Below are 27,728 nucleotides of genomic sequence, written 5' to 3' on the forward strand. Positions count from 1 at the left end.
GTTTTTTTTTTTAGAGAACGAGACTCGTGTAAAACCAACTGTTTGAGAGTTTGACTTGGGACGTTTATATATACAACGTGCTAGGGATGCGATGGGTCGGACCGCGAATGCTGGTTCAGCAGCTTCTTTTGTAATAGAATGAATGCACATGGTGCCTTGGCCGGTCACATGCACGTTGAGCCTGAGTTTTGGTAGTATTGGTATCTCGGGATATCAATAGTTCACGTTAAGAGCGAAAGGGTTAGTCTAGATCTCATGGGGAATGAGAGATAACAGAACTTTACGTCACTAATTTCGTTTCATTTTCTTGCGTTTACACGATCAATATTGTGCTAGATAAGAAACAGTTAAGATAACAAATAAATTGTAATAATTCTATACATTCAGGGATATCCTACTTGATTATTAGAACGTAAATAAAATAAAAGTTTTAATGAGTACATAATTTTTAAATGTGTATTACAAAAGTTATCTTTTTGACAATACAATAAATCTTTTTTCTGAATTTTATTCCTTATCATTATAAGGGGGAATCAATATTAATATAATATATCACTGTGACTTTGGCCAACAAACAGTTCTCTAGAATGCTCTTCAAACTCGCGCAACCCTTGTTACTTGGAAATTGTTTACACGCGCTTGTATCTCGTTTGAGCTGCCGTTTGCTGTTCGGCCTAGAATTACTTCGCCTTTCCAGGAGTACGCGACGCCCTGAAACTGAGTCTGGCGTACATACCTAAGCGTCCTTCCTGCGCGCATTTATCAGGATTTCCGAAGGAGAAACTAGAGTTTTTAAGCCGCCATAAATTCTCATACTTAAAACTCGCAAAAACCAGAAACACGATTCTCGATATGGCTCTGCAAAACAACGTCGGGCGCGTTCAGCGTAATTCGCCGAGACACTTTCTCTATATCGAGAAGTAAAAATAATGTCGAAATTATAATTTTGTGAAAATCGCGCACACGATAAATTCACAAATCGGCATAGAACGTACATAGAAGTGAATTTAATCTTATTTTTTTCTGTTCGAATAAATCTTAACCAGTTCTTTTCTTCCACGCAATATCGGTGCGATCTATTTAATCAGATTGCAGGAAGCATTCGAGAAATGAGCCGCAAAAGATTAAAAGAATTGCAGCTGGCTTTATATATGTATACGAACATGCGCACGTGCGTGTTTTTGTGCAGATGCGTGTCTGGAAGAGAGAAAGACAAAAGGGGCGAGAAGGGGTGCGGGGAGGGGAGTGGAATTGAGCACGGAGCAGTTATTATCTATCGCTCTCGTTACCACAGGTTGCTCGTAAACCGGCCGCATCAAGGGGATGGGGTGAAGTGGGATGGAGTGTAGAAGCATAGGTAGATAGGTAGGATACCAGTACTCATATCGTCGTCGTCATCGTCCCGTACTCGCATAGCACCAGGGGTGAACCCCCACTCCGGGCCATACTCATTGGTTACCCCTGCAGAATATCACGCGGAGTGCGAACGGACGGCTGTGTCTGGGGGGCTGTTCGAAAATCTCGACTTGCCATTCTCTACGCTTGGCCGATCGTGAATGGAAATCAGGGCTGATACCTCGCCTCTTTGTGCTGTTAACTTTTAATTATATTATATGTAGGAACTGCCTGTGTGTGTGTGTGTATTATTCTTTGATGCAATTTTCGTCCCTTGATAATAAAACGAATAAATATAAGCATCTACATATGAAGTAACAATTAATGTTTTAATATATTCTTTTTAATGCATATATTTTCAAGTTTGTTCAAAGTTAATGTTATCAAAAATATATTTAAAAATATGTAGTTACATTAGAATGATTAGAAACATAATTTATATTACTGTTTGAAACATTTTTTTAACCAAAATTGCTGGTACTTTATAATCTAGATAATAGACATGATGTAGAAGATATTCTTTTATTACTATTATTATTATTGTCATTACTAATAGTTATTATTCATTATTATTACTTAATAGTTTTCTTAATAGTAAATTTTATTGTTCGACGTACAAATTCGTTCAATTACTGTGGTAAATAAGATATTAGTGTAACAAGAAATAGTGAATTCCCATCCATCTTGTATTTGTCAGGTATACAGCCCCCAAAAAGATATATTAATTCGCGCGCCATGTATAGAAACCATAGCGGTACAAAATATGCGATTTCTCAAGGGCGGAACAGGTACACCTATGGATGCATACATCGTCGAAGCTGTGGCTGACGGGCCGGTGGACGGGCTCGGAGAGGGGCTTGGATTGAGATCGAGTCCGAGTTTTTTGCCAGGACGGCGTTGAACGAACGCGAGTGCGCGAAACCCCCGCGGAGCAACAGTGCGCTCGTCCCGCGACAGGGGGCAGCACTACCATCGTCCTATACCGATATTGTGTAGCGTGTAGTTGCTACGAGCAGCCGCTGCACCAGGAACTCATAAATCTCCCGGGATATAGATGGCTCTAGTGTCGCGTGAGGTTGCAAGCTACCCCATGCAGGGTGCCGTGAAACGCCCTCCCGTCCCTATCCTATCCCTTCACCCAGCCCACTTCATCGTTCCTCTCGCTCTCTCGTCGTCGCCCATCCATTCCATGACCGAATTACTGGAATCCCACCTTCCGGTCCAAAGGTGGACTTTTCGAAACGAACGATGCTCGTTCTTCAATACTAATCAAAATGCATGGATATTTCGAGCAGTACTCCGGCCTCCGCGCGCTTAAAGATTCATTAATACTAAATAAAACAATAGCACCTTCACCGGATAAAATAGAATCTTTAAATGATGAGTTTTATCGGGAAATGAAGAAGCTAGAAACGTCGGCGCGTAAACTAGTATTGTCTTCAAACACTATTGATTTTAAAATATCTTCTTATTTTCGTTTAAATCGATAGTCTACTGAAATATGAACATGCTATGTTGTCAACGAGTACGGCCATTAAATTTGTGTCATGTAATAAAGATAAAAATAATAAAATAACGATAAAAACAACTGCACAATGCAATTTTCTAAAAACGCAAAAACGGGCTCCTTTTGTGCATCTTTGTTCTTTGCTCATAAAACAGATTTTATTTATCAGATTTACTGTATTTATTGTAAAATAGAAAATTAAAAAAAAAAGATTTGATGATGAGTAAAGTAGAGAAGAAATGAATAATTTGGCTTTAAATCTCTTTCTTATACCTCTGCTGTGTTTACACCGCAGATGTTCATTATAAATATTTGATGAGAAATATTATTGTATCTTTTCACACCAATGAGATAATATATTAAAGTAAAAAACATCGTTCGTCGCATGACATGCTCGTCTTAATTATAGATACAAGTAATTTGTCGAAAACCGTATTATTCGCAAGATATTATATAGAATTCTTAAATTTTTACTTTAAGATAAAACTTAAATTCAACAGATCAGAAATATTAACGAATAATGAGATTTTAAAATATACGGAAGCTAAAAGTATGTTTTTAAAATAATAAGGAAGAATTATGTGTTGATATGACTTCAATGCAGGAACAAAATAAGTATATGGAGTAGCTTGGAGGAATAAGAGGAAGATGAAAGTAAGAAAAAAAAACAGAACGGAAGATCCAGGGACCAAACAGCCAGCTAGCTAGCCAGCCAGCCAGCCAGTTAATCAGAGAAAGAAGAGAAGGCGACACCGATGATGAATCACTCGTTACAAATGAGTGGGAGCGAAAGAGAAAGAGAGAAAAGAAAGAGCAATAAGAAAATACCTATGTAAAAAATGCACCACGTCGGAACATGCTAGAGCGAGTGGCTAACTGACTTATCTACACATCAGAATCTCCGACTCGTTTTCCCGACCTCGCGAGAACAGAACTTTGAACATTTTAGACATTAACTATAACGAAATTCAGCGGCGTCGCTCACACTAAACAGTTAAATATATAGTTAAACCTAAAAATATTTGTAACCGATATCTGAAGGAAATGTTCGAAAACCTATAAATCAATAAACGAATAAGAATATATGTAGCACGACAATCACTTTAGGAATTCAGATATCGTTAACGACAAGTTATCTGAAATAAATTACAGGATAACAGGATTGTTGATAATTTTTGAATTTACCGAATGTTGGCAATGGCGATCGGCGTGCAGCCAGTTAAATCATTGGAAACAATGCGTTACGAAAGGATAACGGCCGAGAAAAGATGTAACCAATCGCCAACGAGAAAACTGAATTCTTCCCGTGGGCATGTCGGACAAATCCGAAGGGTCGACTTGCCGTCGCCGAGGAAATTGGGTTCGTCTTACGGACCTACAGGAGTGCGCAAGTAAAAGAAGTTCCAGTATCATCAAAGAATGTCTCGACGCCGCGCGTTTATACGCGCACACCGATAGGGCTTATACAGAAGTTGCGTTCGCTTGGTCATGGGTAATGGTTTTACGAGCGTCAAGGGTGATATAAAGAAAATGAAAAACACACCGGCGCTGTTGCCAGCATGCACGGCGTATAACTAACTACGTTGCTGCTATGTCCCCTCCTTTCCGCATCTACTTCTTAAGTTTGTGTACAGCGAGGGCAAAACCCGCCGCTTCGAAATACCTTCCGCTTCGCAACTTCACTTCCAATGTAAAGCAATGACAATTAATCATGCCCTCCCGATATCATCAAATCATCATGAATATCATATCATGATTATATACTGCCCATATTTCAGTTATTCAATACTTATAGCAAATATTTTCGAATAAAATAGTATTTCCTTAAAATCTCCTCTAATCTTCCTCGTTAATTTGATTTATGTTGTTTAACTTTGCTACAACGTTCTGTAAGTTAAATAAAAAATTATGGTCCACTCAGTCTTTTCTCAATTTGCAAGTTATACAATCCATTATGTGTTCTGTAAAGTAACTAAATATATCCTTTTATGAATTTTTTTGGCGTTACTGAGCTAGTGCCAACTCGCTTATATTCATCATAATATTGAAATAAGCTCTCAAAAGTTTGCGTGGCAGTTCATTAAATTTGGCTCATGTTGGCTCGGGTATCCGTAGATTTTATATAAAGAAAGGGGAAGGTTTTATGAAAGTTGAGTGGAGGGTATGATGATGGTATGGGGTGAAAGATGCCAGCTAATTGTGATACACTCTGCGGGAAGTCGCGACGGTGAGCGAGATGATTGTTCGACTATATAAACTTTGGAAGAAGCGGAAGTGCGCGGAGAGCGCACAACGGAGCTCTCTCTTTCTCTTTCTTTCCACTTTTTTCTTCTATTTTTTCTAATACTTTTTTTCTAATATTATTATTGTATCACTTTTTCTATTTGTGGTCAAAACTTTGTTCATCGCGCTCTTGCGTAATATATAACTTGCGTCGTTTTTAGAAATATTTTCGGTCTCTTTGCAAGTAATATATACCGTGCGGTGATCGTTTATATGATTATAAGAAAATATATGCAAGAAGATTACCCTATAATGCAAATTAAAAGTATTTCCATCATAGAGCCATAAAGCATATAAACGGAAGGACGATAAATTGAGCGGACGATATTTATCACACATATAAGCATGGTCAAGGAATGTATTCATCTCGCTCCACTTTTATTTTAATCTGATCTCGAGCGGCATGCATAAATAAGCTATCTACACATCGGAAATATCCGCGTAAATAGAGGGATAAAATTAATTAGTATAGATAGTTTACAACGTAGATACTAGTACGTTGGCACTTAAAAATTATATATAATTATCTGTTGTTGGATCAAACACGCGTTCTTTCAATCTCGATTTTAAATGAAATAATTTACTCACTTCTCCTGTATAGCAAATGCAGCACGCAATAGCTCACATTGGCGTGTGCAATCATATTTTAATTATAATAAAAGCTGCTTGATCACTTAATATACTTTATACTTTTATCATAAACATGCAAACAAAATTTTTTTTTAAATTTAATATAACGAGGTATGATATAACAAGATGAGACAATATTTAATATAATGTTCTTTCTTATTTTTTTTATCATAATAATATTATTAATAATATTATTCTTCAAATTCAATACACTAGACATTTAAAATTAATCATTTTATAATCATTGAATGTTACAGCACATCACATTTTTTTTAACATATTCGATTATAAAAATGATAAAAAGGAAACTGTGTAAAATAATCTGGCAATGTTGCAGCGATCTTCGTGTCACGACTGGGATAGCTAAGTCGCGTTTTTGTTAAGTATAACTAACCAGGGGCAAAGTAAACATATGCTACATGTGGCATTAAGTAGGTTCTTGAAAAAAGAAGAAATAAAATTATGCGGACTTTAGGTTTTGTATTGAGAATTTCTGGTGGTCGATGCACAATGTTGCCCACGGTCTGTTTCAGCCATACTTCATTGAATAAAAGACAGAAAATACAAAAAGAAAAAAAGAGAAACCAAAAGAAAAAAACGGTACCAATTCTTTGTCTGTTTTTTACCTCACGTGATTCTTCTTTATATTTCAGAATTTTGAAACGCAGGGATTCTCTGAGTATTTATATTGCGGTTTCTTTTATATTGTTGCGTAAATGTGATGCAATGGTACCGAAAGCTACAGCACTGCTCACTTTTTTATGGTAAAATCAAGCGAGAATAAGTTTTGTAAAATTCTTATTTCATCGATAAGTACCGAAAATGTACATGCAATTATGAAACAATAGCAAAATGCCTCGATAATCTTTATTTAGTCATAATTTGATTGATTGAGAAGAACATCGATAACAATAATGTACCTATATGTTAAAGTGTTATTTTTATATTGGCAATTATATACAATTAAAATTACATCTCGCGTAAAACGTTAAAAAACACTTGTTCTTAACTGAATATAACTTTTAAAAAAGAAATAAAAACTTACTTAAAATTTATCAAAACTAGAATACTCTACGCCATTTATTCTCATATATACATATATTTTTAATAACATGTATAAAATTTAATCTTCACATTTATTTGATATCATGCATCAAGAGATAACTAAAATCAATCACGATAACCTGTCATTTGTGAGTTGTCGAAACATGATTCCTGTGCAGAATTATTCTCGCAGTATGAAGCAAGCCAAGCGAGAGAACCACGAGAATCGCGGAAAAAAAACAATAATGAATTCGATTCAACATTTCGACACAGCATTTTTAAAAATGGATGAATTAATTGCACAATAATAAATAATTAATGACTTAATAAAATGCAACACACTATACATAATGATTGATACAGATAGTCATCATTATCAAAGTTTTCATAATTAATCTTCCCTTCTAAATCAATTTTACAAATCATTCATGTTTCCGTCTTTTTGTTAATATCTATATGGATATCCTACATGATTCTGATTGAATGAAAACTTTACAAGAATTGAAAGAGAGAATATCAGCTAATAATAATAGTCGTAAATATTATGATAGAACTAGTCAAAAGAATTACTACCTTAGCGTAACAATAGAAGTTATGAAACTATAATGAAGTATAATCTGAAATTATAAAATATACAAAGAAATTACTCAAAGAAATATTAGCGCATTCTGAAAGTACGACAGTGTAAATTACTTATCATATATTTTCACAGTAAATATTATAATTGATAATAAAGTTCTAATTACATAATTGTAAATTACAATAATTTTATCATAATAAAAAGGTATATATAATTTTGAAAAAAAAAATGCTGATGGAAAGTATTATACTTTGTAAATATTTGTAGAATTAAAGTGTTGCTTTCATCTGAACGAGTAGAGAAACATGTTAAAATCTTTCGATGAAATCACAAAACAGTGCCACGTGCAATTGGTATCTCGAAATTTTTCTAGGACGACCGTGTGCACGGTAGGTCAGGGTCTGATTGCAGGAAGGAAGCAGTTAGGCCCGGTTAAAGTCGTTAAGCCAAGTTTACGAGGTGTTACCGGGAGCGTAACCTGTAAATCTCAAAGGCATTCGAGAGAAAGAGAGAGAGAGAGAGAGAAAACGCGTGCCAGTGGCCGCCCTTGGAAAGGCCGCGGAAGGGGTAATGGATATAACCGGGATGTAAGAAGCGAGGTAAGACTACTTGAGCGCTATAAACGCTTTTATGGATCGTAACGTCTTCTTTTACAGCCAATAAAGATCCCTGACCTACCCGTTTGGCGAGCGAGTAAGTAAACGCGCGCGCGAAGAGGCGACAGTGATCGCGCGCATCGATCTGTCGAAATCACGCTTTACTACGCAATAAAATCACGCGGCGTCATGCTTTATTTTCTCTTCATGGGACTGCGAATCGCGGGTTTATTGGATTATTGATCGATAGCTACGGGAATGCATTCGCGGGGAAAATGTGAATAGCCCTGCCGACTCAGCACGGCGCGCGTTTTATACGACACCAATACCAGCGTGCCGCGCACACGGGCGCGTCGCGCCGGATTCGATTCACCACGCCGAGAAACAGGAAAGCCGTGAGTTACTATATAACCACGTCGATAAAAACAAACCATAAAGCGCATTACGGGCGATCATCGAACTACCGCTCAATATATCCTGCTTGGTGGGTAGAGGCAAACTCTAAATTACGTTATGTACCGACAGAGTAGTCGGTAAGAGAGGCAAAGCGTTATCGACCGAATAACGCCGATTCGTGCTGCCACCTATCATGAGAGTGGTTAAGTACATGTAAAGTAGGCACCTCGCGGAGTATTACATGGAATGATTCAAATTTTGAATGTTATTTTCCGTATTTAGCATATTTTATGTATATTTGTTGACAATTAACATAGTCAATGTATAGTTAAATAATTTTGTGTCATAAAATAACAATAAATTTTTATAATAAATGATAAACTAATGCCAAAAAACAGATATCCACGCCTTCGCCACGCCCACGTGAACAGAAGGACGAAGCAGCCATAACTTAACTCAGAAACATTTGAAATGGATAGATGGCATTGCTGCTGACTTTACCAAAATTGTTCAATGGGGCTTTCATATATTATATGTATATAGTATATACATAATATAAAGAAAAATAAGAATTAAAAATTAAAGAGCATCTAATGTTCATTAATTTGAGAAATAAATAGTTAATTAACATAAATTGATCTAAATTAATCATAATTATAGCCAGAAATGATCTTGATTACATAAATAACGTGTTTATTTCTATTTAGAACATGCTTGCCATGTGCAGTATATTATATATGGCGTGTATATTATATATGTATACATATGTTATAATATTTATATTATAGAATTATCTTTTATTTGAAACGTTTAATTAGATTATTTTCGTGCAATAAATTTTTTTTCTTATGTAATGTAATAAGCACATGTAAAGAGAGATAAAGATATTATAATATTTATCATTATAATATCATTATATTATTATAAAATATTATCTATATATATTTTCTAATATACGAATGTTATAATAAAAGCATTCACAAACATTTCTAACTTGACAGAACAAATGAATCAATCATTCGATATCGCCGCGACCATCCCATACATTGACCATTAAAACTCTTCTAAATTGCTTTTTCATGTCGACTGTCAAAATTTATCTTCACATATATCTAGAGCGACTTACAAAAACAAATCTATGTTTCATCTTTTTTTGAATAAAATATTCTGCGATTTACTTTTACGAAGTTCTTCACGTAATGGCAAACATGTTTCTTTATCTGCATTTGCTTTATGTATTAAATGTATATTAATCATAAAGAAAAGAAAATTAAAAAGAATATAAAACATACAATAAACAATTCACACAATGTACGAAAAATATATAAAAATAATAGAAATAATAAAATATCAGAAACACACAAATAAGTTACAAATAAATTAATTTTTAAATCTAAATTTCCGTTACAAGCGGATTTTTATGTTTCTATGATTGTGGCATAAATCGATAACGATTCTACTTCAAGAGTACGATTACTCCGATATGGTCGATTAAATAAGCACGATTAAATAAATATTACTGGCGAAGAATTATTTAATCGCGATTCAAGTGGCGTACAATTACGGCGCAATCCACGGAGTTAATCGGGGAATCGCTTCGCTGGCGTAATATTACGTGCAATCGGGACAAAATTTATGCCCGAACTTCTTCGTCGCCTGAAGATACCAAAAAAGAGATATTAAGCGCTCCAGTAGGTTCCGAAGAATGAGGAGTTTCGATCGTAGTTCTCTGCCTGGCGTATTTCTTTTCTGCCGCAGACGTTTTTAAATATTTTGAGAACGTATATGTAATAAATTAGTTTGTGATTTTTTATGGCAGTATTTCTGCAATATTTTATTTTTTACGTATATTATATTTAAAAAATTTAGTTAAAAGTTCTGCCGTTTTAATAATTACTTAATACTACATGATTTAGCTTTCAAAAAATAAAAGATATTTAAGCATAATCGATAAAAAATATTTGTGTTTGTAGGAAAGAAAATATGCGCGCGTAACATAATTGACAATCAGAACTACGTTTAAACTAAAGTTAGTGTGAGTACTTCTAGGGCCTGTTTTTTAGCTCAAATATGAGAAGTCTTCCTGCAGCGACAAAGATTCACTTATCAGTGAAAGTGTGAAAAAAAAACGGGAACCTTTTTTTATAGTTTGTATAGATTGTCTCGACCGAACAATTTAAGGGGTCATTTATTTTCCGAGAATGGATAGTTCGCTCTCGAAGAGAAATACAAATTATATAGCGATTTTTTTGTGATAGTGTAGCGAAACTAGTATTGTGTGTCCTTGGTATTTTTTTACCTAACTGCGCTTTCTACTTTCTTTTTTTTTGTGTCATCTGCTTGCTTCAGGCACTCTATCACTTCTAAGCAACTTTCTTCTTTTTGAATTTACGTGCTTTGACAATTTTCGATTCTGCGACTAGGAAATCCACGATACGAAATTTCGTAATTTTACCTCATATCAGGATCATTTAGAGTAGCGGAAGCAAGAACAGCGCGATAAAATTGATAAGTTTTTTATTCGGTACTCGCAGAAACGACAAGATAAACGTAATACGATATTTCAAGTTTGCACTCGTCGCTCCCTCGGGATGCACGTTCAGCGCAAGTTAAATACACGTGAATACAACATAACTTAGAAAATTATGAAGGCACGCTTGTACGCGGTTTATCCTCATTAAGCCCGCCGAGTAAACTTAATTTTAAAGCCACTGCTGCTAAAAGCTCGAATCTCATTTTTAACGCTGCTTTTAACGTTTATGCGACTATCACTTTTTTAGTGCATAGCACATGATCCTAACTGTTGCATCAAGCGTATACGTTCACTTTGTTAATTCACAAAGAGTGTGCAATTGCAATTTTATATAATTTTCGACAATATTTTAATATTGTCGAAAAACATATATGTACAAGTATATCTCATAAAACAGTAAAGATAAATGTTATAATAATATTATTAATACAGATATAGTTACTCGAATATTTTATGTATATGTTTTTCTAATTTTCTAATAGCAAACAATTTTGTGGAGATAAAGATATCATTTTTTATTGATATCATTACTGGGAATATAAAACATAAAGAAACATAATATAAATGTAGTACAGGTATGTACTAAAACTTTTAGAGATTTATAGACTTTTCTTCAATCAAAAGATCATGTTATGGATTAATTAACGCCTGTCTCAAAAGAAAGTTGCAGTAAAGAAAATTATCAGACAAATGACACTTACCTTTAATACAGCTGTGTACATTGCGGTGCTAGTAGAGGGTGGTGTGGATTAGCTGTGGGGTGGTCAGGGGGGCTCCGATGCAGGGCGTACCCCTAGTTGCCCCCCTCAGGTCCCCCACCGCCCCCTTGCTGCTGATGCGCAGCCGCCGCCGCTGCCGCTGCCGCCTTTTGCGCCTGCGCTTGCTTCTCCTGCTCGTTTAGCTCCTTGATCGCCTGAATCTCCTTCTTCAACTTCATTCGCCGATTCTGGAACCAGATCTTGATTTGCCTTTCCGTCAGGCAGAGCGCGTGTGCCATCTCGATCCGCCTCCGCCTGGTGAGATAGTGGTTCGTGTGGAATTCCTTCTCCAGCTCCAGAGTTTGGTAGCGCGTGTAGGTCTGTCGGCCGCGCCTGCGCATTCCGTTCGCCCCTGCAAACAACGAAACCAGAGTTGTGGCGGGCTCTTTCGTTTTTTTCTTTTTCATGCTACATCTACCCGATTCCCGTAAGAATTACAAATAAAATAGCGCTTGAAAAGATGACATTTTTCAGAAAATGTTAATTGACTCTTGTCAATACACCGCGCGCGCGCGCGAATTGCATTTCAGACAAGATGGTACGTTGAAAAAAATTTCATTATTTCGCTAATAATAACAATATGTGAACCATATCTCCGCATAAACGTCGTCAAAGTACTTGAAGTTCAAGTTTAAAATTAATAAGAAATGTATATTGGCGAGATATTTTGATGAGACCTGAGTGTGTAGATTTCATCGTCTCGTCATCCCATTTCTGCTGCTTATCTTGTTGTAAAACAAGTTATGTTATCTTTACGAGCTGCCACTTAAAATACTTATTAAAAGAGCATTCTAACGAATCTCTGATATCCCATAGCGCTTCGGATTGCGAATATCAGACGCGGCGATATAAACGAGGCTCGTGCCGATAAAGAAAATGTGTAAACGACTTAAAATAAAGCGTGGCACGAGTCGTTCCGAGAGAAAGTAAGGGAGTATACGACAGCGAATAGGTACTGTTGAACAGTCACTTGGGTACAGTAGCGGAGTAAGCCCCGACGGTGGGGGCGCAAGCTCACCTTATCGGCCATTACTGCCTCGTAAAAACCCTCCCGTTTCACCTCTGCCACCGGTATCCAACCTAAACCAACCTCTCTTCTCGGCCGTAAGCAGACTCCTTTTACTCTATTTTTGCTCGCATACGGTGCGTGCCCAAGTGCATAAATATCCATAATATAACGACTTTCGCTCTATCGGCTTATCCTTCCGCGTTCGACTTGGATCGGTCCCACTCGAAAAGTATAATTGATCAATGGTAATTGACCAAGAATAAAAAATGCATATATTATTTTTATAGTCTTCCACATAATTTCTTTCCACATAATATCTCCTGATACAACTACTAGCAGAATAGTGCTTACTAAAAACCTCAAATGCATGTTAATAAAGATATTAAACATGACGAAAACTTAAAGGTTTATAAGTAGACTCATAGTGTTACAACCTAAAAAGAGTTGTAACATAGGATTGCGATATAACAATTTGCTTTCAAATACGCAAGATTAATGTGTTTCAACGTCTTGATATAAAACAAATCGTGTAATAAAGTAACGTTTCAAGTTGATCTATGCTGATCTGTTATCAAAATGTAGAAAATGTACAAAGTCACATGGCGCACGACTCATGCATATACAGTTACAATTCCAAACAGCCATTGTATCCATATCATACTAAAACAAAGTTTATATCAGCATGATGTCTGTTATCGCGACGTAATCAAGTGTTCTACCGTCCAGGCTACTACCCCTCTGGCCCTCTGGGCATCTCTACCCGTCCCCTTTGTCACCCTGTGACACCCCCACGATTCTCACGCCAGGTTGTCATGCCGGGTTCGCACCGCGCGGAAGGGTGTGGAGTTACGGCGCTGCGTTTTTAACGGTTATTTGTCACACGGACCCCATCGAGTCTGGTTCCCTTCCATTTCGGAATCTTCTATCAAACCTTCCTATTATCCCCGGCAGAATCATTCTCTCGATGTATTTTATTGGCACGCGAACGTACCGAAACGTGATCGAGGTAGATCAAGAGCGATAGGCTTTTTCGAACTTTATAAATAAAATTAAGAGCTTTCTATCCTAATTAAATCAATTTCTTATATGTATACAAATAAGAAATATAGAATACTGTAACACTACTTGCTATTTATTATATACGTATAGAGATTCATTCTTAATTATTTATAGATTAAGATAAAAATTTAGAGATTAATTAAGATTTCCGTAGAGAAAATAATATTTCTCTTACGAAAAAAGTTTATAACATAAAACTGTAAAGTGTAAAAAATAGAAAAAAAAGAAAAATACTTTATATATTTTTTGACTTGTTATTTAATGAATAATAAAATTCTTTATTTTTCATGAGACATCTAAATATATTTACACGAATTTTGCAAAAATGCGTAATACTGATATATAGAAATTATATTTTCTTTTTAATAATTTACTCGCATTTACATGTTTCAAATTCAAATTATAAATCTTACTCTGCATGACGTCTCATCCATGAGATATCGCGTACTAAACGAAATTAGGGGATGAAATATCAAGATTACCGCACTCCCCGTGAAGTAAAAAGAGATGCGTATAGCTGTTTAACCGAAGGGGTGGATAAATTTTATGCTGAGACCCTAAAATGCTTTCATTTGGAGGAACAAAGAAGAAGGAGATCGGCAAGGCATGCCGGGAGGGATTGGCTGGCTGAACAGCAAAGTGGGAAAACCGTAGAGCACGTTTAGAAGAGCGAAAAATATTTCGGTCGTTATTCACGCCTTTCTTGAAAAATGTTTGCCCGTATATTCTAAAAAAATTCAACCACGCGAAAACCTTCGTCCGACGAATTGTTCTTCCAAAAGTCTGAGTTGTAATAAAAGAAGTTTAAAGTCATCATATCACGAAATATTGTGAGAGAGATAAACTTTTTTTCTTTTACAAACTCGAAATCATTATAAAATTTTCAAATATTTATCAATTTATAATTATTAATTCAATTCGTTCCAACCAATTCTTGTATTGTTACAAAAAGCAAGCTAAAAAGGAAAATGATCTTGAAAAGAACAATATATTGGAAAGATCAAACTTGGAACTCGGATTGTTGAATGAAAAAAATTTCACCAAGTAATCAAATGCTTTTTTCGGATCGTTGAGAACAGTTTCAAATGTGAAGGGGAATGCCGGTTGAAAGAGATCTGCCGAGTTTCGACGTATTCGACCATAAACTGAGGCAGGGAGCGACTTAACTGGTTGCCAACTCTAACAAGAACAGCCAATACGTTGATTGCTGCTGGGGATTTGCCGATATAACTTTGCAAAACACGATGCCAAAGCTTGCCTTTGGTAACCCTCACTCCTTTTCCGCTTCCCTCCCGTGCTACGTGCACGTATATATACGGAGTCGAATCATACATGGGACCAATCAAATCAAAGTAAGTGAATTGGGTCCATGAAGGACTTCCCAGAGTTCCTCCTGAGATATCTCCTGTAGGCTTACCCCCTCGAGTTTCCGCAACGTTGGGCAGTTTTTGTATGTAAGATTAACGATACATCAATCGTAGGGAGGCCTTGTATTTCTTGCTTCCAAATTAAATAATAATTAATGCTCGAATACATACGTTATATAGAGAATTTTAACCAGATCGAATTATATTTTTGAAACATAATAAAGACAAAAATCTTATACATATAGACAAAGATTAAATGAATGTAGATACTCCATATTCCTGTATTATTATTATGCACTTGTGTTTTCCAATTGTAATGTTTTTTTTTTTTCAAATTTAAAATTCGAAAAACTTTTAACTGTACTAATTAATTTGATAAATTTTCAAAAAACTATTACTTGCATAGAAAATATTAAGGGATTACATACGTTTGACAGGCCTTAAAACTAAATCAAAATTAACGTATTTTTATTGCAGGTAAATTATGTTTTATCAAAAAATAAAAATATATGTCTTGTAGAGTAGTCTTTTGAGAATATCTCCCGAAAATTTAAATAAAAAATATCAAAAATTGAGATCCTGACAGCTAATTTCCCGAAACAGTATTTTAAAAATCAGCACTAGTAATAGAAATATCTCAGAGATTAGTGAACCGATTTACATGAAATTTTTTACAGTTACTCTTAATACAATAATCTAGTGCTTGTCATAGGATATTTTCGATTTATGACTTAGTTTTTTTATAAATAAAAGAAGACAGATTTTCGTAGTTAAAAATCGCAATATTCAATATTTTTAAAATCGGCTATGACAAGCACTAGTTTTCTTCATCTAGTTTAACGGAAATTTTTTTTTATTTTACATGAGAGGTATCTCTGGTACCGCGAACGCGGTATTTTTACATTTTTACAAATACCGTTTGGGAAAATAGCTGCCAGGACCTCAATTTTTGATATTTTTTATTAATTTTCAGGAGAAAATTCTCAAAAGACTATTTTACAAGATAAGTATTTTTATAAAAAATATAATATATATAATTTTACCACAATAAATTCGTTAATTTCGACCTAGTTTTAGGCCTGTCAAACGTATGTAACCTTAACTCAAGAGATTTTAATGTTATATAAAACAATGCATGTATTTATAGTAAGTATGTACTATTACGTACTCTGTTATAATATAAGTGCTATTATTTTTCAAAGTTAAAATATATCTTAAATTAATTTTTGTATTTTTACAAACATGGCAATAAAAATTAAGGAAATAAATAATCGTATACCAATATGCCCGTTCGACGCATCTTTCTGTATTATAAATTATATCGACTCTTTTTTTAGTTCCTTAGTTTCCTTCATTTGGAAATACTTAACATTAAATGCCCCTTTTGAGCATATCCTACAACAATATTCCGTTTCATTTGAGGCGCTACAGTCCGTTCACGTATCACCAGTTTTGGTCTTCCGGTGCCATCCGGAACGCGCTCACGCTCTCGAAGAACCCTGTTTGCACGCGGCACGGGAGTACCGAGGACACTTGGTATGAGGAACGCGTAGCTACGCAGCAAGATCGTAGCTCAACGTGGGATATACCCTCCTCCAGCCTTGCCAAGGTAGGTAATCCTCTCGGGGGCGTGAGTTACTGCCTAGCGTCCCTCGCGTTCTACTCTCTTCTCTCCCACCTTCTTCCATACCTCCCAGATCCCCTCCCACGTCTCCCTTCCCTTTCACGCTCTACCAGGACCTTCGTCTCGTTTTCTGCCAGGGCGTCTCCTCCTTCTCTTTACTCTCTTCCTCTCTCTCTCTCTCTCTTTGTCTCTCTTCATACTCTCTTTCCTCTCTTAGGGGCTGCCAAGAAAGCACTGGGAGAAAGTTGGCGGACGAAGGGAGAAGGTAAGATGTTGCTACGTGGCACAGCTGGAGCGCATTAGTCAACCGTAATTAATAAGTTATATACAACGGAGACTAACGAAGAGCGCGGCATTACACTGCCGAGACATCGTCTCTCTTTTAGGGGAGAGGCAACGCGACCTCTCGGGGTGTGACGACGGAAACCTCAACGATCATAAATACATGCTAAAAACCTGGCGGCATAAATAAACTAAGGGTTGACACTCGCAAATGAGGAACAGCAAAGACGTATATTTCTTCTACGGCTACCAGTAGGATTAGTGGTCAGATAAAACGCTTATAGAATTTTGCTGCATCTCGTTGCTGCGTGTAATAAACTTAACGTTTCTTACGTTTCTTACGTTAGCAATAAGTCAAGCGAATAATCTAAATTATAATAAAATATTAAGAAAGAAAAATATTTAGAGAAGTTGAGTTTACGATTGCTTGAAATAATAAAATTTGTAACTGTATAGTGTATAAGACCTATAAATCACATATACATATATCATTTATAAAAAAAACTTATTATTTAACAAACACACAAAGAAGCTACTACTTCGAAATATATATTTATATACCTAATCAAGAAGATTCATCAAGCCAGTTATCGAATTGTATATTGTGTAAAGTGGAGTAATCTTTTCAGACCGTGTGATTTCGGAATACAAAGTTGATTTGGTAAACTCGTTCTTACGTGCAATCGCGTAAAACGATGCAGCATACACTGGGAGAAATTATGCGACGCGGACAAGAATGCCACCAGTAGCTAGTGGGATATACCATAAGAGGACCGAAGGGAGCTATAGCCTATTCGAGAATAAGATATCAGCTTTAGCGTGCGAGCACTTTTTAAATAAGCGCCGCGAGCAAGGTGGCGACTTTACTCCCACGCAAGTGAGACATCTGAGTAAGCGGAAATAATAAAAGAAATGACCAAGATTTTCATAATATCGCATCGTACAAGTTGTCTGGAAATTTGTATTAGCTGTACATTACTTTTATATATTTAATCGTTATCAATATTTTTTATCTCTATAAATAATAATTACGTAATATTTTAATATCCAATGCTCCGAAAAAATGATATGATATAAAATCATGTTTCTACAAAACCATTTATTTCTACAAAATCAATCATTCGTACCGCATATTATATATAATTATAATTGACCATTTGCAATCTACGAATGTATTCTAAACACATTTTTAATTGAATGATTTGCTGATCATAATCAATCAGCACATTGGGTAGTTGCGATTTACATTGTCGAAATAGAACGAAGGTCGATCATCAGCCGTCATTCATATACTACTCAAAATGATACTCGTCCTCTGCGTTTTAATGAAGTACGTGACTCGATCCGTAGACGGAATATCATTAACGCGCTTCTGAGTTACGTGATTCGTTGTAATTCATCCATCGCCGCATCTGATGACACGGAACGAAGACACTGATTGGCTGACAGTCTGTCGAAGCACGCAATTAATTGCGAGCAAAAAGTGGTCGGCAGAGATCCTGACGATAATTTCGCGTGTATCCCCTCAAGAAATTTAATTAACACACACACGCGAACATAAGCCGTTTCTCTTTTACTCTTTTTCATCTCTCGTTTCCTGACACTCGAACAACGAGAGCGAAATGGAGAACGGGGGCGAAAGGAAGAAAGAGGAAGCTGGGAGGAGGAGGAGAAGGAGGAGGCGAAAGAGAGGGAGGGAGGATACGAGGTGGCTTCTCCACAACGAGCCAGCTGCTACTCGCGGTAATCGTAATAATTATGCAAAGACCGAACGCAACGGTGCATCTCGAGCGAAAGGGAAGAGAAGGAGGACGCTGTGGGACGGGGCACGCAAAAGGAGCAAGCCGAAGTGAGATGGTGGTGGAGATGGCATGCAAAGGAGGCTCGGCATAGGTAAGCGAACCGAGCCGGTTGTAAGGCGACACCTCGCGGCTCCGTACATCTTTCTCCGTCTCCCTCGTTTCCCCTATTCGGCGGGCGAAAAGAAACGACGAACTTTCCCTTTCTTGTTGCTTTTCGTTTCCACGCCCAGGGTTTCCATTCCACGAAGTTCTACCCGAATAGTCATTGTTGTTTCCTCGTGCGAAAATCTCGTCGAAGAGAAACGATGGTTTACGATTTGACGTAAGTCCCATTGTTCCACCTTGTTTATTTTGAATGCCCATCGTTATTACAATGGCGCTATTTTGTCAATGAATTTACGATTTTCCTATGACATTTTTTTACGTTCGACTATTATAAGACAGACGCTTGGCAAAGTATTCTCTTGAGCGTAAATAATCACCAAAGGAGGCGAGAGACCAAAAAAGGACATTTCGAAGACGAAAGATGGTGGAGAGCCCAATACAGGTGGGTAACGTCGCGACACCTTCTAATGAAACGGATCGTCTGTCTTACTTACATCGCCACGCATCTATAAACTCGCATGCCTGGTAACACGCACACAAAGTCGACGCGTATGCGTATCCGCCTGTTGTAAGAGGAAGGGGGGACATGGTTACCAGCGGGCAACCGACCCACGAACCATCCACATATATCTGCGTCCTAAAAGGAATTCAAGAATATATTTTACATATGCTTTATTGCCGCCTTATTTCCAACTCTGCGGCCATGGCCCTCGAAGAGAAGATCGCAGTGGGTGCGTACGGATGCATTCCGTCTCCACAGAAAGCTGTTTGGATTAACGCACAAAGTTGCGCGAATTTTGCCGCGTAATTCCGAATGCGAATCTTCCTTTCGGACTGTCGGATGCATTATTATTAGTTCGTAAACGAAGTGGCAACGATTAGAGCTAATCAGCCGTTTCTGCAGACGCCCGAACGCGTTTACTTGATAAATTACGAAGATTGTCTCTTAGGGTGATGAAGCTTTTCGAGATATCCGACGTTCTAATTATAGATCGAGAGGAACGGCAGGGAGAGCGATGTAAATCTCCTACGTATTCCCTCGTGGCTACGTGTCTCAGGGTAATGACTTAACTTATACGCATTAATAAGTATCGGACTAGATGATTTGATAATTTGCAAGCGGGGCTACGGATTGCCGGCGAACCTTTTTACATTCTTTTGTGATACAGAGGCTCCTTTCAGAGCGGAGCAAGACATAGAGGGCAGGTCTCCTGTTCTTGCGATTCGACGAAGCCCCGGGGGGCCTACCAGTACGTACAAGCGCGGCCTGAAGGGGAAGGGGGAAGAGCCGGTTCCGACGAATAAGACGCCATCGCGCGTTTAACCTGCAAGAAACTATGATTACCGTCCGGTTGAACTGCACTTTGAATTTGGATTTTCGGAAACGATACGTTAGATACTATCCCAGTGCGCAATTACTAGTGATTGCTACGGACAGGTTTGAAATTTCGTAGGGAGAGCAAATTATACTTGACGCGTCGAAAATTTGAAACGTGGCGCGCGCGATAATAGCAGAACGAAACATTGTTCGCATTTAAAGAGCCGCAAAAAGACAATCTTGGGACGAAATATCTCTCTGCGAGCTCGTAGTTTTGGAAATCCAAGATGACGACACAGCGAATATAATTGCTATGACGCGAACTTTTTAAGATAAGAACGCTATTATTAACCTGTAATATTTATCTCTTCTTTATTGCAATTAGGTCCCTAAGTTTCTAACAAATATTCAATATAAAATGTAGAGTTACAGTGAAGAAAAAATTTGCTCCGTTATTCAACGTATTCCAGTTGTAGTTTTCATCTCTCGTAGACTAATAAAAAGGAGGGAGGGTTACAGACGGAAATGCGGAAGAGGCAAAAGGCGCGATTGTTCCATAGCACGAAAATAATAATGAACTCGCGTAAATCAAGAAAGTTGGAGGGTGAACTACTCGCGTAATAATCCATTCACACATATCCGCAATACGCGAAAGCGAGCTGCCAAAAATGTTCTCCGCGGCAACCTTTCCGGCATATTAAAAAGTCTGTCATGTGCGTGGCTCACCAAATCCAAAAATAACGGATACTCCGCGAAAAAGTTGAGCGAGACGGATCGGATTATCGAGCGACGCGTAATGAGTCTCCGGCTCTATCGAGATGTCCGGGACTTCGACCAAATCCCCCGACACGCTATGGATTATCTAGATTCCGCGATTCCGCGCAAAAGGGCGAAAAAACGGAAAGGGTTGGTTCGGTCCGGTTGGTTGGCGAATGGTTAGCTGTTGCAGGTTGGCCGGTCTCGCGGTTAAGATGGACGAGGCGGCACGCTACGAGATCTTATCCAAGCGCAGCAGCGGCCACTGAATCATTCGCTTTGAATAGGGCTTCACTCCCTATATTATATCTATAGATACTAACCTCATACCTACGCCCATGTCCACGAGACAATATACCCTCTTTCGTGAGGGTATATTGGAAAAGAGAGAGAGAGAAAGAGAGAGCAAAAGTGTCACAGAGGGAGAAGAAAATAGTAAGATCAATCAAATACGAAGTTAAAAATATCTTAAATTTAAGTAATTTCTTTTCAAAAATACTATTATTCTTATTTCGTTAGTTACTTTTAGACCTTTGTATTTTTAAACTAGAAAGCATTGTATATTAAATTATTGTATTACATAGTGCGGTACCCTACCACGCTATTATCACAGATCGCTACCTTAAATTTTGCAAAAGATGCTCTCTATGTAGTTTTATAACTTATCAATCCGCAATATTAGCTAGAATCTTAATTAGTATAAATCATACTGTATTGCAGTGACTACATTTGAGTCTTTAACAAGTTCTTACAACTCTTGAAAATTGATAGCGAAGAAATTCTTTGAAAGGATTAGCTACAAGAAGATTAACGAATATAAATAAAAAAGAAGGCAATGTAATATAAAAAATGATAGATATTATACGACGAAGTAAAATTTTACTTCATGTGTACTTGTAATGATGCGTTAGCCAATTACCTTTCTGCAACTTTTATAGAAAATATATTACCGTAACGTGCGTTATATAAATTAGAAATATTTATTACGAAGAAGATACACGATAAGCAATCCGTGCGAAGAGTAGATATTAATATTAATTATGTAGCTCTTATCGTGTCATGCACGTACATGAATCGTTTAGTACGCTCAATGACTTAAGGCGGTGCATTACTCCTCTCAAGATCGTTAATTAGCGATAAATTCATTAACTTGATGAAATATAACATAAGAGATAGGACACCAATCTATATCTTAAGTCTCCCCGGCAGTAGTCGGGCAGTAGCGTCGGCAGAGGTGGGGGAATAACCCGGGCTGCGCTCGAAAAAGAGGTTCGTGCCGTAATTGTAAACATTGGATTAATGCAAATGCGCGCTTAAAAGCTTAATTGCTTTGATAAAGCATGGCGGTGCATTAAATTCAAATGCATGTAAATTAATTCAAATTTATGAGAAATAGGTGGACGCGGAGCACTTACTGGAAAAGAGGGAAAATAAAAATTAGTCCCCGCGGGGCCAGCCCTTGCGATGAGACTCTTTTTTCGTTCTACCCCCTTCCTGCCTCCCTACCTCTCGCGCTACCCCATGCCCTCCTACCAATTCCCTCTACCGCGCCCCTCTATTTCGCCAACACGCCATGTTGCCAACCAGATTGGCTGTGGTGCAAGTATCGCCGATAAATTTCGTCTTCGGCTTTCGTCTGATAAATGTCGAATTTGAACACATCGATCGGCTGCGTCGGTAATTAACAAACGCGAGCTTCTTCATTCGGACGCTCGGGTTAATTAAGGTCAATAACTAATATATGTTCTGCGAGACAAGCGCGACTAATTAGAAATTGTTCAACTGTATTAGCAATTACAATTTCTTCAATAAATGTGCATATATGTCCGATAATATTTTTCACACTGTCAAGTTCTTCATAATTATCAATTAGAATTTCTTCTTTTATTTTTGTAACAATGTAATATTCCAATAATAATTGTAATAACATAAATATAAAATTAATTTCCACTTGCGTTTTAAATTGAGCAGTCTATACGTTTGATGTATTATAGGCAGTTTATGATGGCAAAGGATACAGAACTTTGTAAAGTTCCAGTTATGTGATAAAAAAAATACTTTTCATTGATATCATATATCTATTAAATAATAATCGTCTGCATCCCATAACTGCGATAAAAATTCATCAATTTCTTTCCAATCTTGATCTAGATAAGCGCGTTTTACAAGAACTCGATTCGTGGTATCGAAAACCAACCAATCATTGACGCCGCGGCAACTTTATCGTTGTTACTCACTCTCGCGCCACGGTTACTCTCCGGAGGGATTACATAAATTACACCGGAATATTATCCCTGTCTATACAACGGATTGATTAATGATAATGTATTAAAACGATGTTTAAATTAGCATCGCGCGATTTCTGGGCTTTTACGACGTGATATAATAAAAGTTTAATGAAATGACTTAACTCAAGATTGATGATAATTAGGAAAAATGTATTTAAATTAGCATATATAAATATATCAAAAGAATTATATATTGTTTTGGACTGTAGTCTTTGGCTAATTTTGAACATAATTTTTATTTTTGCTTTTTTAAGGCCGCACACGTGTGTATGTGTAATTACCATGCATGTTATTAAAAAAATATCAATAACATTAAAGAAAGTGACTAAAAAGCATGTATGCGTAAAGAATTATACACATTGGTACCATTACAATATCGTTGTAAATATACTGTGAATCATTGTGAAAAGATGCAAACCACTAGGTAGTAGCATAATGCCCATAAGGCATGAAAACTCGTCGACAATTTTATTAATGTTAGAGGTAACTTGATTCAATCGATACGTAGTTAAGCGTTAATAAAATTACTACTGTAAGCTGCTGTAATCATAAGCCCTACAGTAAGCTGCTTGTATCACGCTATTTGCTGTGATCATCGGCAGTCTCGTTAACATTATGGTGCACACGAAATGTTGCTCAACCACAATTTTAATTCAGAAAGGAATGAGAATTGAAAAAAAATTTTATTTTTTAAGATAATATCCCTCTAAGAGATATAAAAATATAAAAATTCTTATCAAAATAACGCAAAAGTGATTAATACTTATACGCACTTTAATTTTGAATATTTTGATACTTTCAAAAAAGAGTTTTGAAATTTAAAACTTTATATAAAAACTTGAGAAAAGAAAAAAGATGTTTAGATATAAGAAAGATATAAGATATCTATCTATAGAACATATTCGAGAAGCGATCATCTTAAATGTGTACCCTAAACATAGTAGCACGCATGAGTTACCAAGAGATGTAGAGATCAAACGTAACTAATCATTAAATCGGTCTACATCCAGTATATTGAGTTGTTGTAAAGATATCTTTAGCCTTTTCTCACCGAGTTTTCTAACGCATTCGATACCACCATTATTATCGCATACTCAGCTGCCTTTTCGTTTACAGTAAACGAGACCATTTATTTGGTTTTACTTGTTTTTCATAACGCAATATAATTCTTCGTCTCATTACTTGTGGCTTTACCCTTGTGCTATCATCGCTACTCGCTAATTTGCGGAAAACAGTAATTATATCTTCTTTTTGCGGAAGAAAGGAAACAAGTATAAACAAGCGTTGTGGTACCTGCTTCTACTTTTTTAACAACAGAATCTTTTTTGTGTACCGATATTTAATTTTACGTAACACTATCGCATCACAAAATCTCCGTAAGACGCGCGAGCAAAGCTCCTCCTATAGTAATTATTCTCGTTCCGACCAGTCAAGTGTGGCTCACACCATTCCTTCGTTACTCTTCACCTTCTTCGCTTCCACCTCTTCGTCGTCCCTTTCTGCAATTTCATTCTCCGAGTCTCTCACGAAAGTATGGCTACGCGAGTTCCCTAACTAAAAGTTCTTTTCACAAATTGCTGGTTATTACAGACGTTACATCCATGTAGTTGTTATATGTTCACCGATGCGGTTTTGTGCCACCTCGTTTATTAAAATTCGTTTTTCTTTGGTATTTTTTCCCTTTTTGTCTTAATCATTAATAATTGGTGAATTATAACATAAATTGAATTTAACGGAAGAAGAAATGTAAAGAAATCTGCAGTTTAAATTACCATTCTAGCGATTATTTCTACAAAGTCAGTGATGTAAATTTGCATTTTTTAACGTTTATAATATGTATATTATTTAATGTCGCGATATTGAGTAATATATATAATATAACCTTCGGTCATTTGTTTGTGTTGTTTTCTCTTAATATAATACAAAAAAAATATAAGTTAGTTGATATTCCAATGGTTATGTTTTCCATTCGAAACACGGAGAATAGAAGTCTACCTGACATAGAGAATAGCAAGGAAGGTAGAGCATATGAAGAAGAGAAAAAAGGGATAGAGAAGGACCGGGTACAATAAAGAGGGACATCTAAATGAGGAGTGAGAAAGAGGAATGGAACGACAAACAGTTAAGAAAGGCAGCCATGGAGATGATGGAGGGAGAAAAGAAGACTGAAAGGCATCGCGAGGCGAAAGAGTGAAGCACATGTACGAAGAAGAAATGAGGGGGCAGGTGAGGAGACAGGAAGGGGGGATATCAAGAGCGGACCTCCCAAGTTGCGGCGAAATGGCGGATCATCATCGTCGCGTCATCCGTGAGCCGAATACTCTTGTACCTCGGTTATTAAACTGCCTGATACATTGCGTATTCTGCTCGTCGCCGTGTTAAAAAAATTATTGAGCCAAGTATCTGAAATTCCTACTTATAGCATAAACGAGTTTTACGATGCTGTACATTCTTTTTGATCATCGACCGCAAACTTTCGTGGATTTCGTAAATAATTGGATTTTAAAATTTGTGGTATGCATTACTAATCCTTTAGAATATATGCGTACATTTTACACTGCTACTATTATGTACATAATTTCATTATTGTATATTATTAAATTATTAGATTATTAACGTTTTAACATTTAGAAAACTATTTACAAGATATAAAATAATTTTTGAAAAATATTTAAAAAATAAACGCCGATACAATTTATATAATTGCCAAAGAATACGTTTAAAGTGCTCGATAAATTTTATACTCATAACTTTTCTTCATATTGACGAAAAAAATGATGAAATTGACGTAATTGTAATCTCGCGCTGCGCGTGTACTTGGCGCGAGACACTACCGTGTATCTTGATCAAATTTCAGTTTTTGGAAAAAATTTTTAACGGTCTCCTGAAACTATTCCTTAATGAAGTTGTGGGGAATACCATCTTACATTTCACCGCTATTAAGTCGCAAACGAAGCTACCATGGATACAAGTGGTCGACAGATGATATTGAACCAACAGATATTAATTTTGGGGATGTACGAAATATTTCCAGACCGGGGGATTCTGATCCCCAAGCGTGTAAGGGGAAGATAAGGCACGGTGTGCCTAGCTCATAATCAATGGCTGTCGAGCAAAGTTATAACATGGATGACAAATAAATTTCCCCGAACTTACGGACCGCGTAATGTTTCTTGTGCAATCACGTATCGTTACTATATTATTAACACTGCAAAATGCTTGTTCGACGTTAAAAATATACAGTACATAAGAAACTTATTACTACTCATTTATTTAAGAATAAATAAAAAATATATATATAAATTTAAAATATTTTTATTAATGTAAAAAATTGACAACTGCGAACATGAGAAAAAATTAGATTAACAGGCAATCGATATGAATAGATTAATAACCATAATATAAAAGAATTAACTTTTGCATTAGAAATAGTACTTGATTGAAAAATATACCGAAGTTACAAAGAAAATGTGATATGAGATATGCAAGGGATATTTCCTACATATGACGCAGATGCACAACTCTGTCACAGTTAATACTTTACGAGTTTTCCGAATAAATTGGTAATTGTAATTCGATGGAGAACTGATCAAGGAAATTGTTGCGGACGTGAATGCTATTGGCACGTGGAACAACCGTAATATGATACGCAGTACCACGTGCGTCTCTAAGGATGCAGCCATAACGATTGGGGAGCCGAAACTCCCCATAGCCTACGTTTCTAGAATGTCGATGCCTACATCTGCCACGTATATTTATAAGCAACATGGAAAAAGAAAATATATCAGCCATTTTCTCTTTAAAATCACATTAGTCGTATTTCAAAAATTTAACTGCTTAAATCTCATTAGTTACTAATATTTCTTTTTAAAAATATTCTTGAAAAACTTCTAAATCTTTCGTAATCCGATACGTCGCATATGTGGTTTTTGATTAAGCTTTCATCCCTTCTCACAACTGAGATACAGATTTTATGAGTGCAATCATTACGAACAAAATTCGAAAATCCCTACGGATGTTCTGGCAGAATGGCGTCACCGTACACCATATGCTGCCATTTTGGTGATATTTGTTGTCCGCTATGGTGTCCAGACGGCGAATAAATCTTGCGATACCCTCTCAAAGGGGCGGTCTGATCGGAAAAAGATCGAAACTTCGAACGCACGGAAATTATGGCCGCTGATTCCATTTGAAAAATTAAAAAAAGATCGTAGCTTACTTTCTCAATAATTAGTTGTACGATAAAAATTAAAAACTAATTGAGGAACAAATATAATTCGTACTTGTATAATGTTTACGTTAAAAATCTCAATGAAATTACGAAATTAAAATATATCTTCTGCAATTGTATCAATTTCATAATATTACGCAAACTGTATTATTTATTATGTCTGAT

The 27,728-nt window shown here is 36.5% G+C and overlaps 1 protein-coding gene and 1 long non-coding RNA gene across 5 annotated transcripts in view; one reads left to right on the forward strand and one right to left on the reverse strand.

Annotated features, from left to right (window-relative positions):
• Positions 1 to 27,728, forward strand: part of LOC139770496 (uncharacterized) — a 65,441-nt gene that overhangs the window by 28,718 nt on the left and 8,995 nt on the right. Inside the window, exon 1 of one of the 2 annotated variants that reach the window (XR_011717773.1) lies at positions 16,743 to 16,766. The exons of the other annotated variant lie outside the window; for it this stretch is intronic. This is a non-coding gene — a long non-coding RNA (uncharacterized lncRNA). Of the gene's footprint in view, positions 1 to 16,742; positions 16,767 to 27,728 lie in introns of those variants that run through there. 2 annotated transcript variants of the gene reach the window in all.
• The window catches only part of Ubx (ultrabithorax), a 98,245-nt gene that overhangs the window by 10,919 nt on the left and 59,598 nt on the right, over positions 1 to 27,728 (reverse strand). For all 3 annotated transcript variants that reach the window (XM_071702489.1, XM_071702488.1, XM_071702490.1), the window contains one exon: positions 11,666 to 12,074. In XM_071702489.1, coding sequence (XP_071558590.1) covers positions 11,758 to 12,074 — 317 coding nt within the window. In that variant the 3' untranslated portion in view covers positions 11,666 to 11,757. The remainder of the gene's footprint in view (positions 1 to 11,665; positions 12,075 to 27,728) is intronic.

This window comes from Temnothorax nylanderi, unplaced genomic scaffold, assembly GCF_030848795.1.
Source record: "Temnothorax nylanderi isolate EJ_2023f unplaced genomic scaffold, tnyl_v1.0 TNYL_tig0030_pilon, whole genome shotgun sequence".
Taxonomy (NCBI): domain Eukaryota; kingdom Metazoa; phylum Arthropoda; class Insecta; order Hymenoptera; family Formicidae; genus Temnothorax; species Temnothorax nylanderi.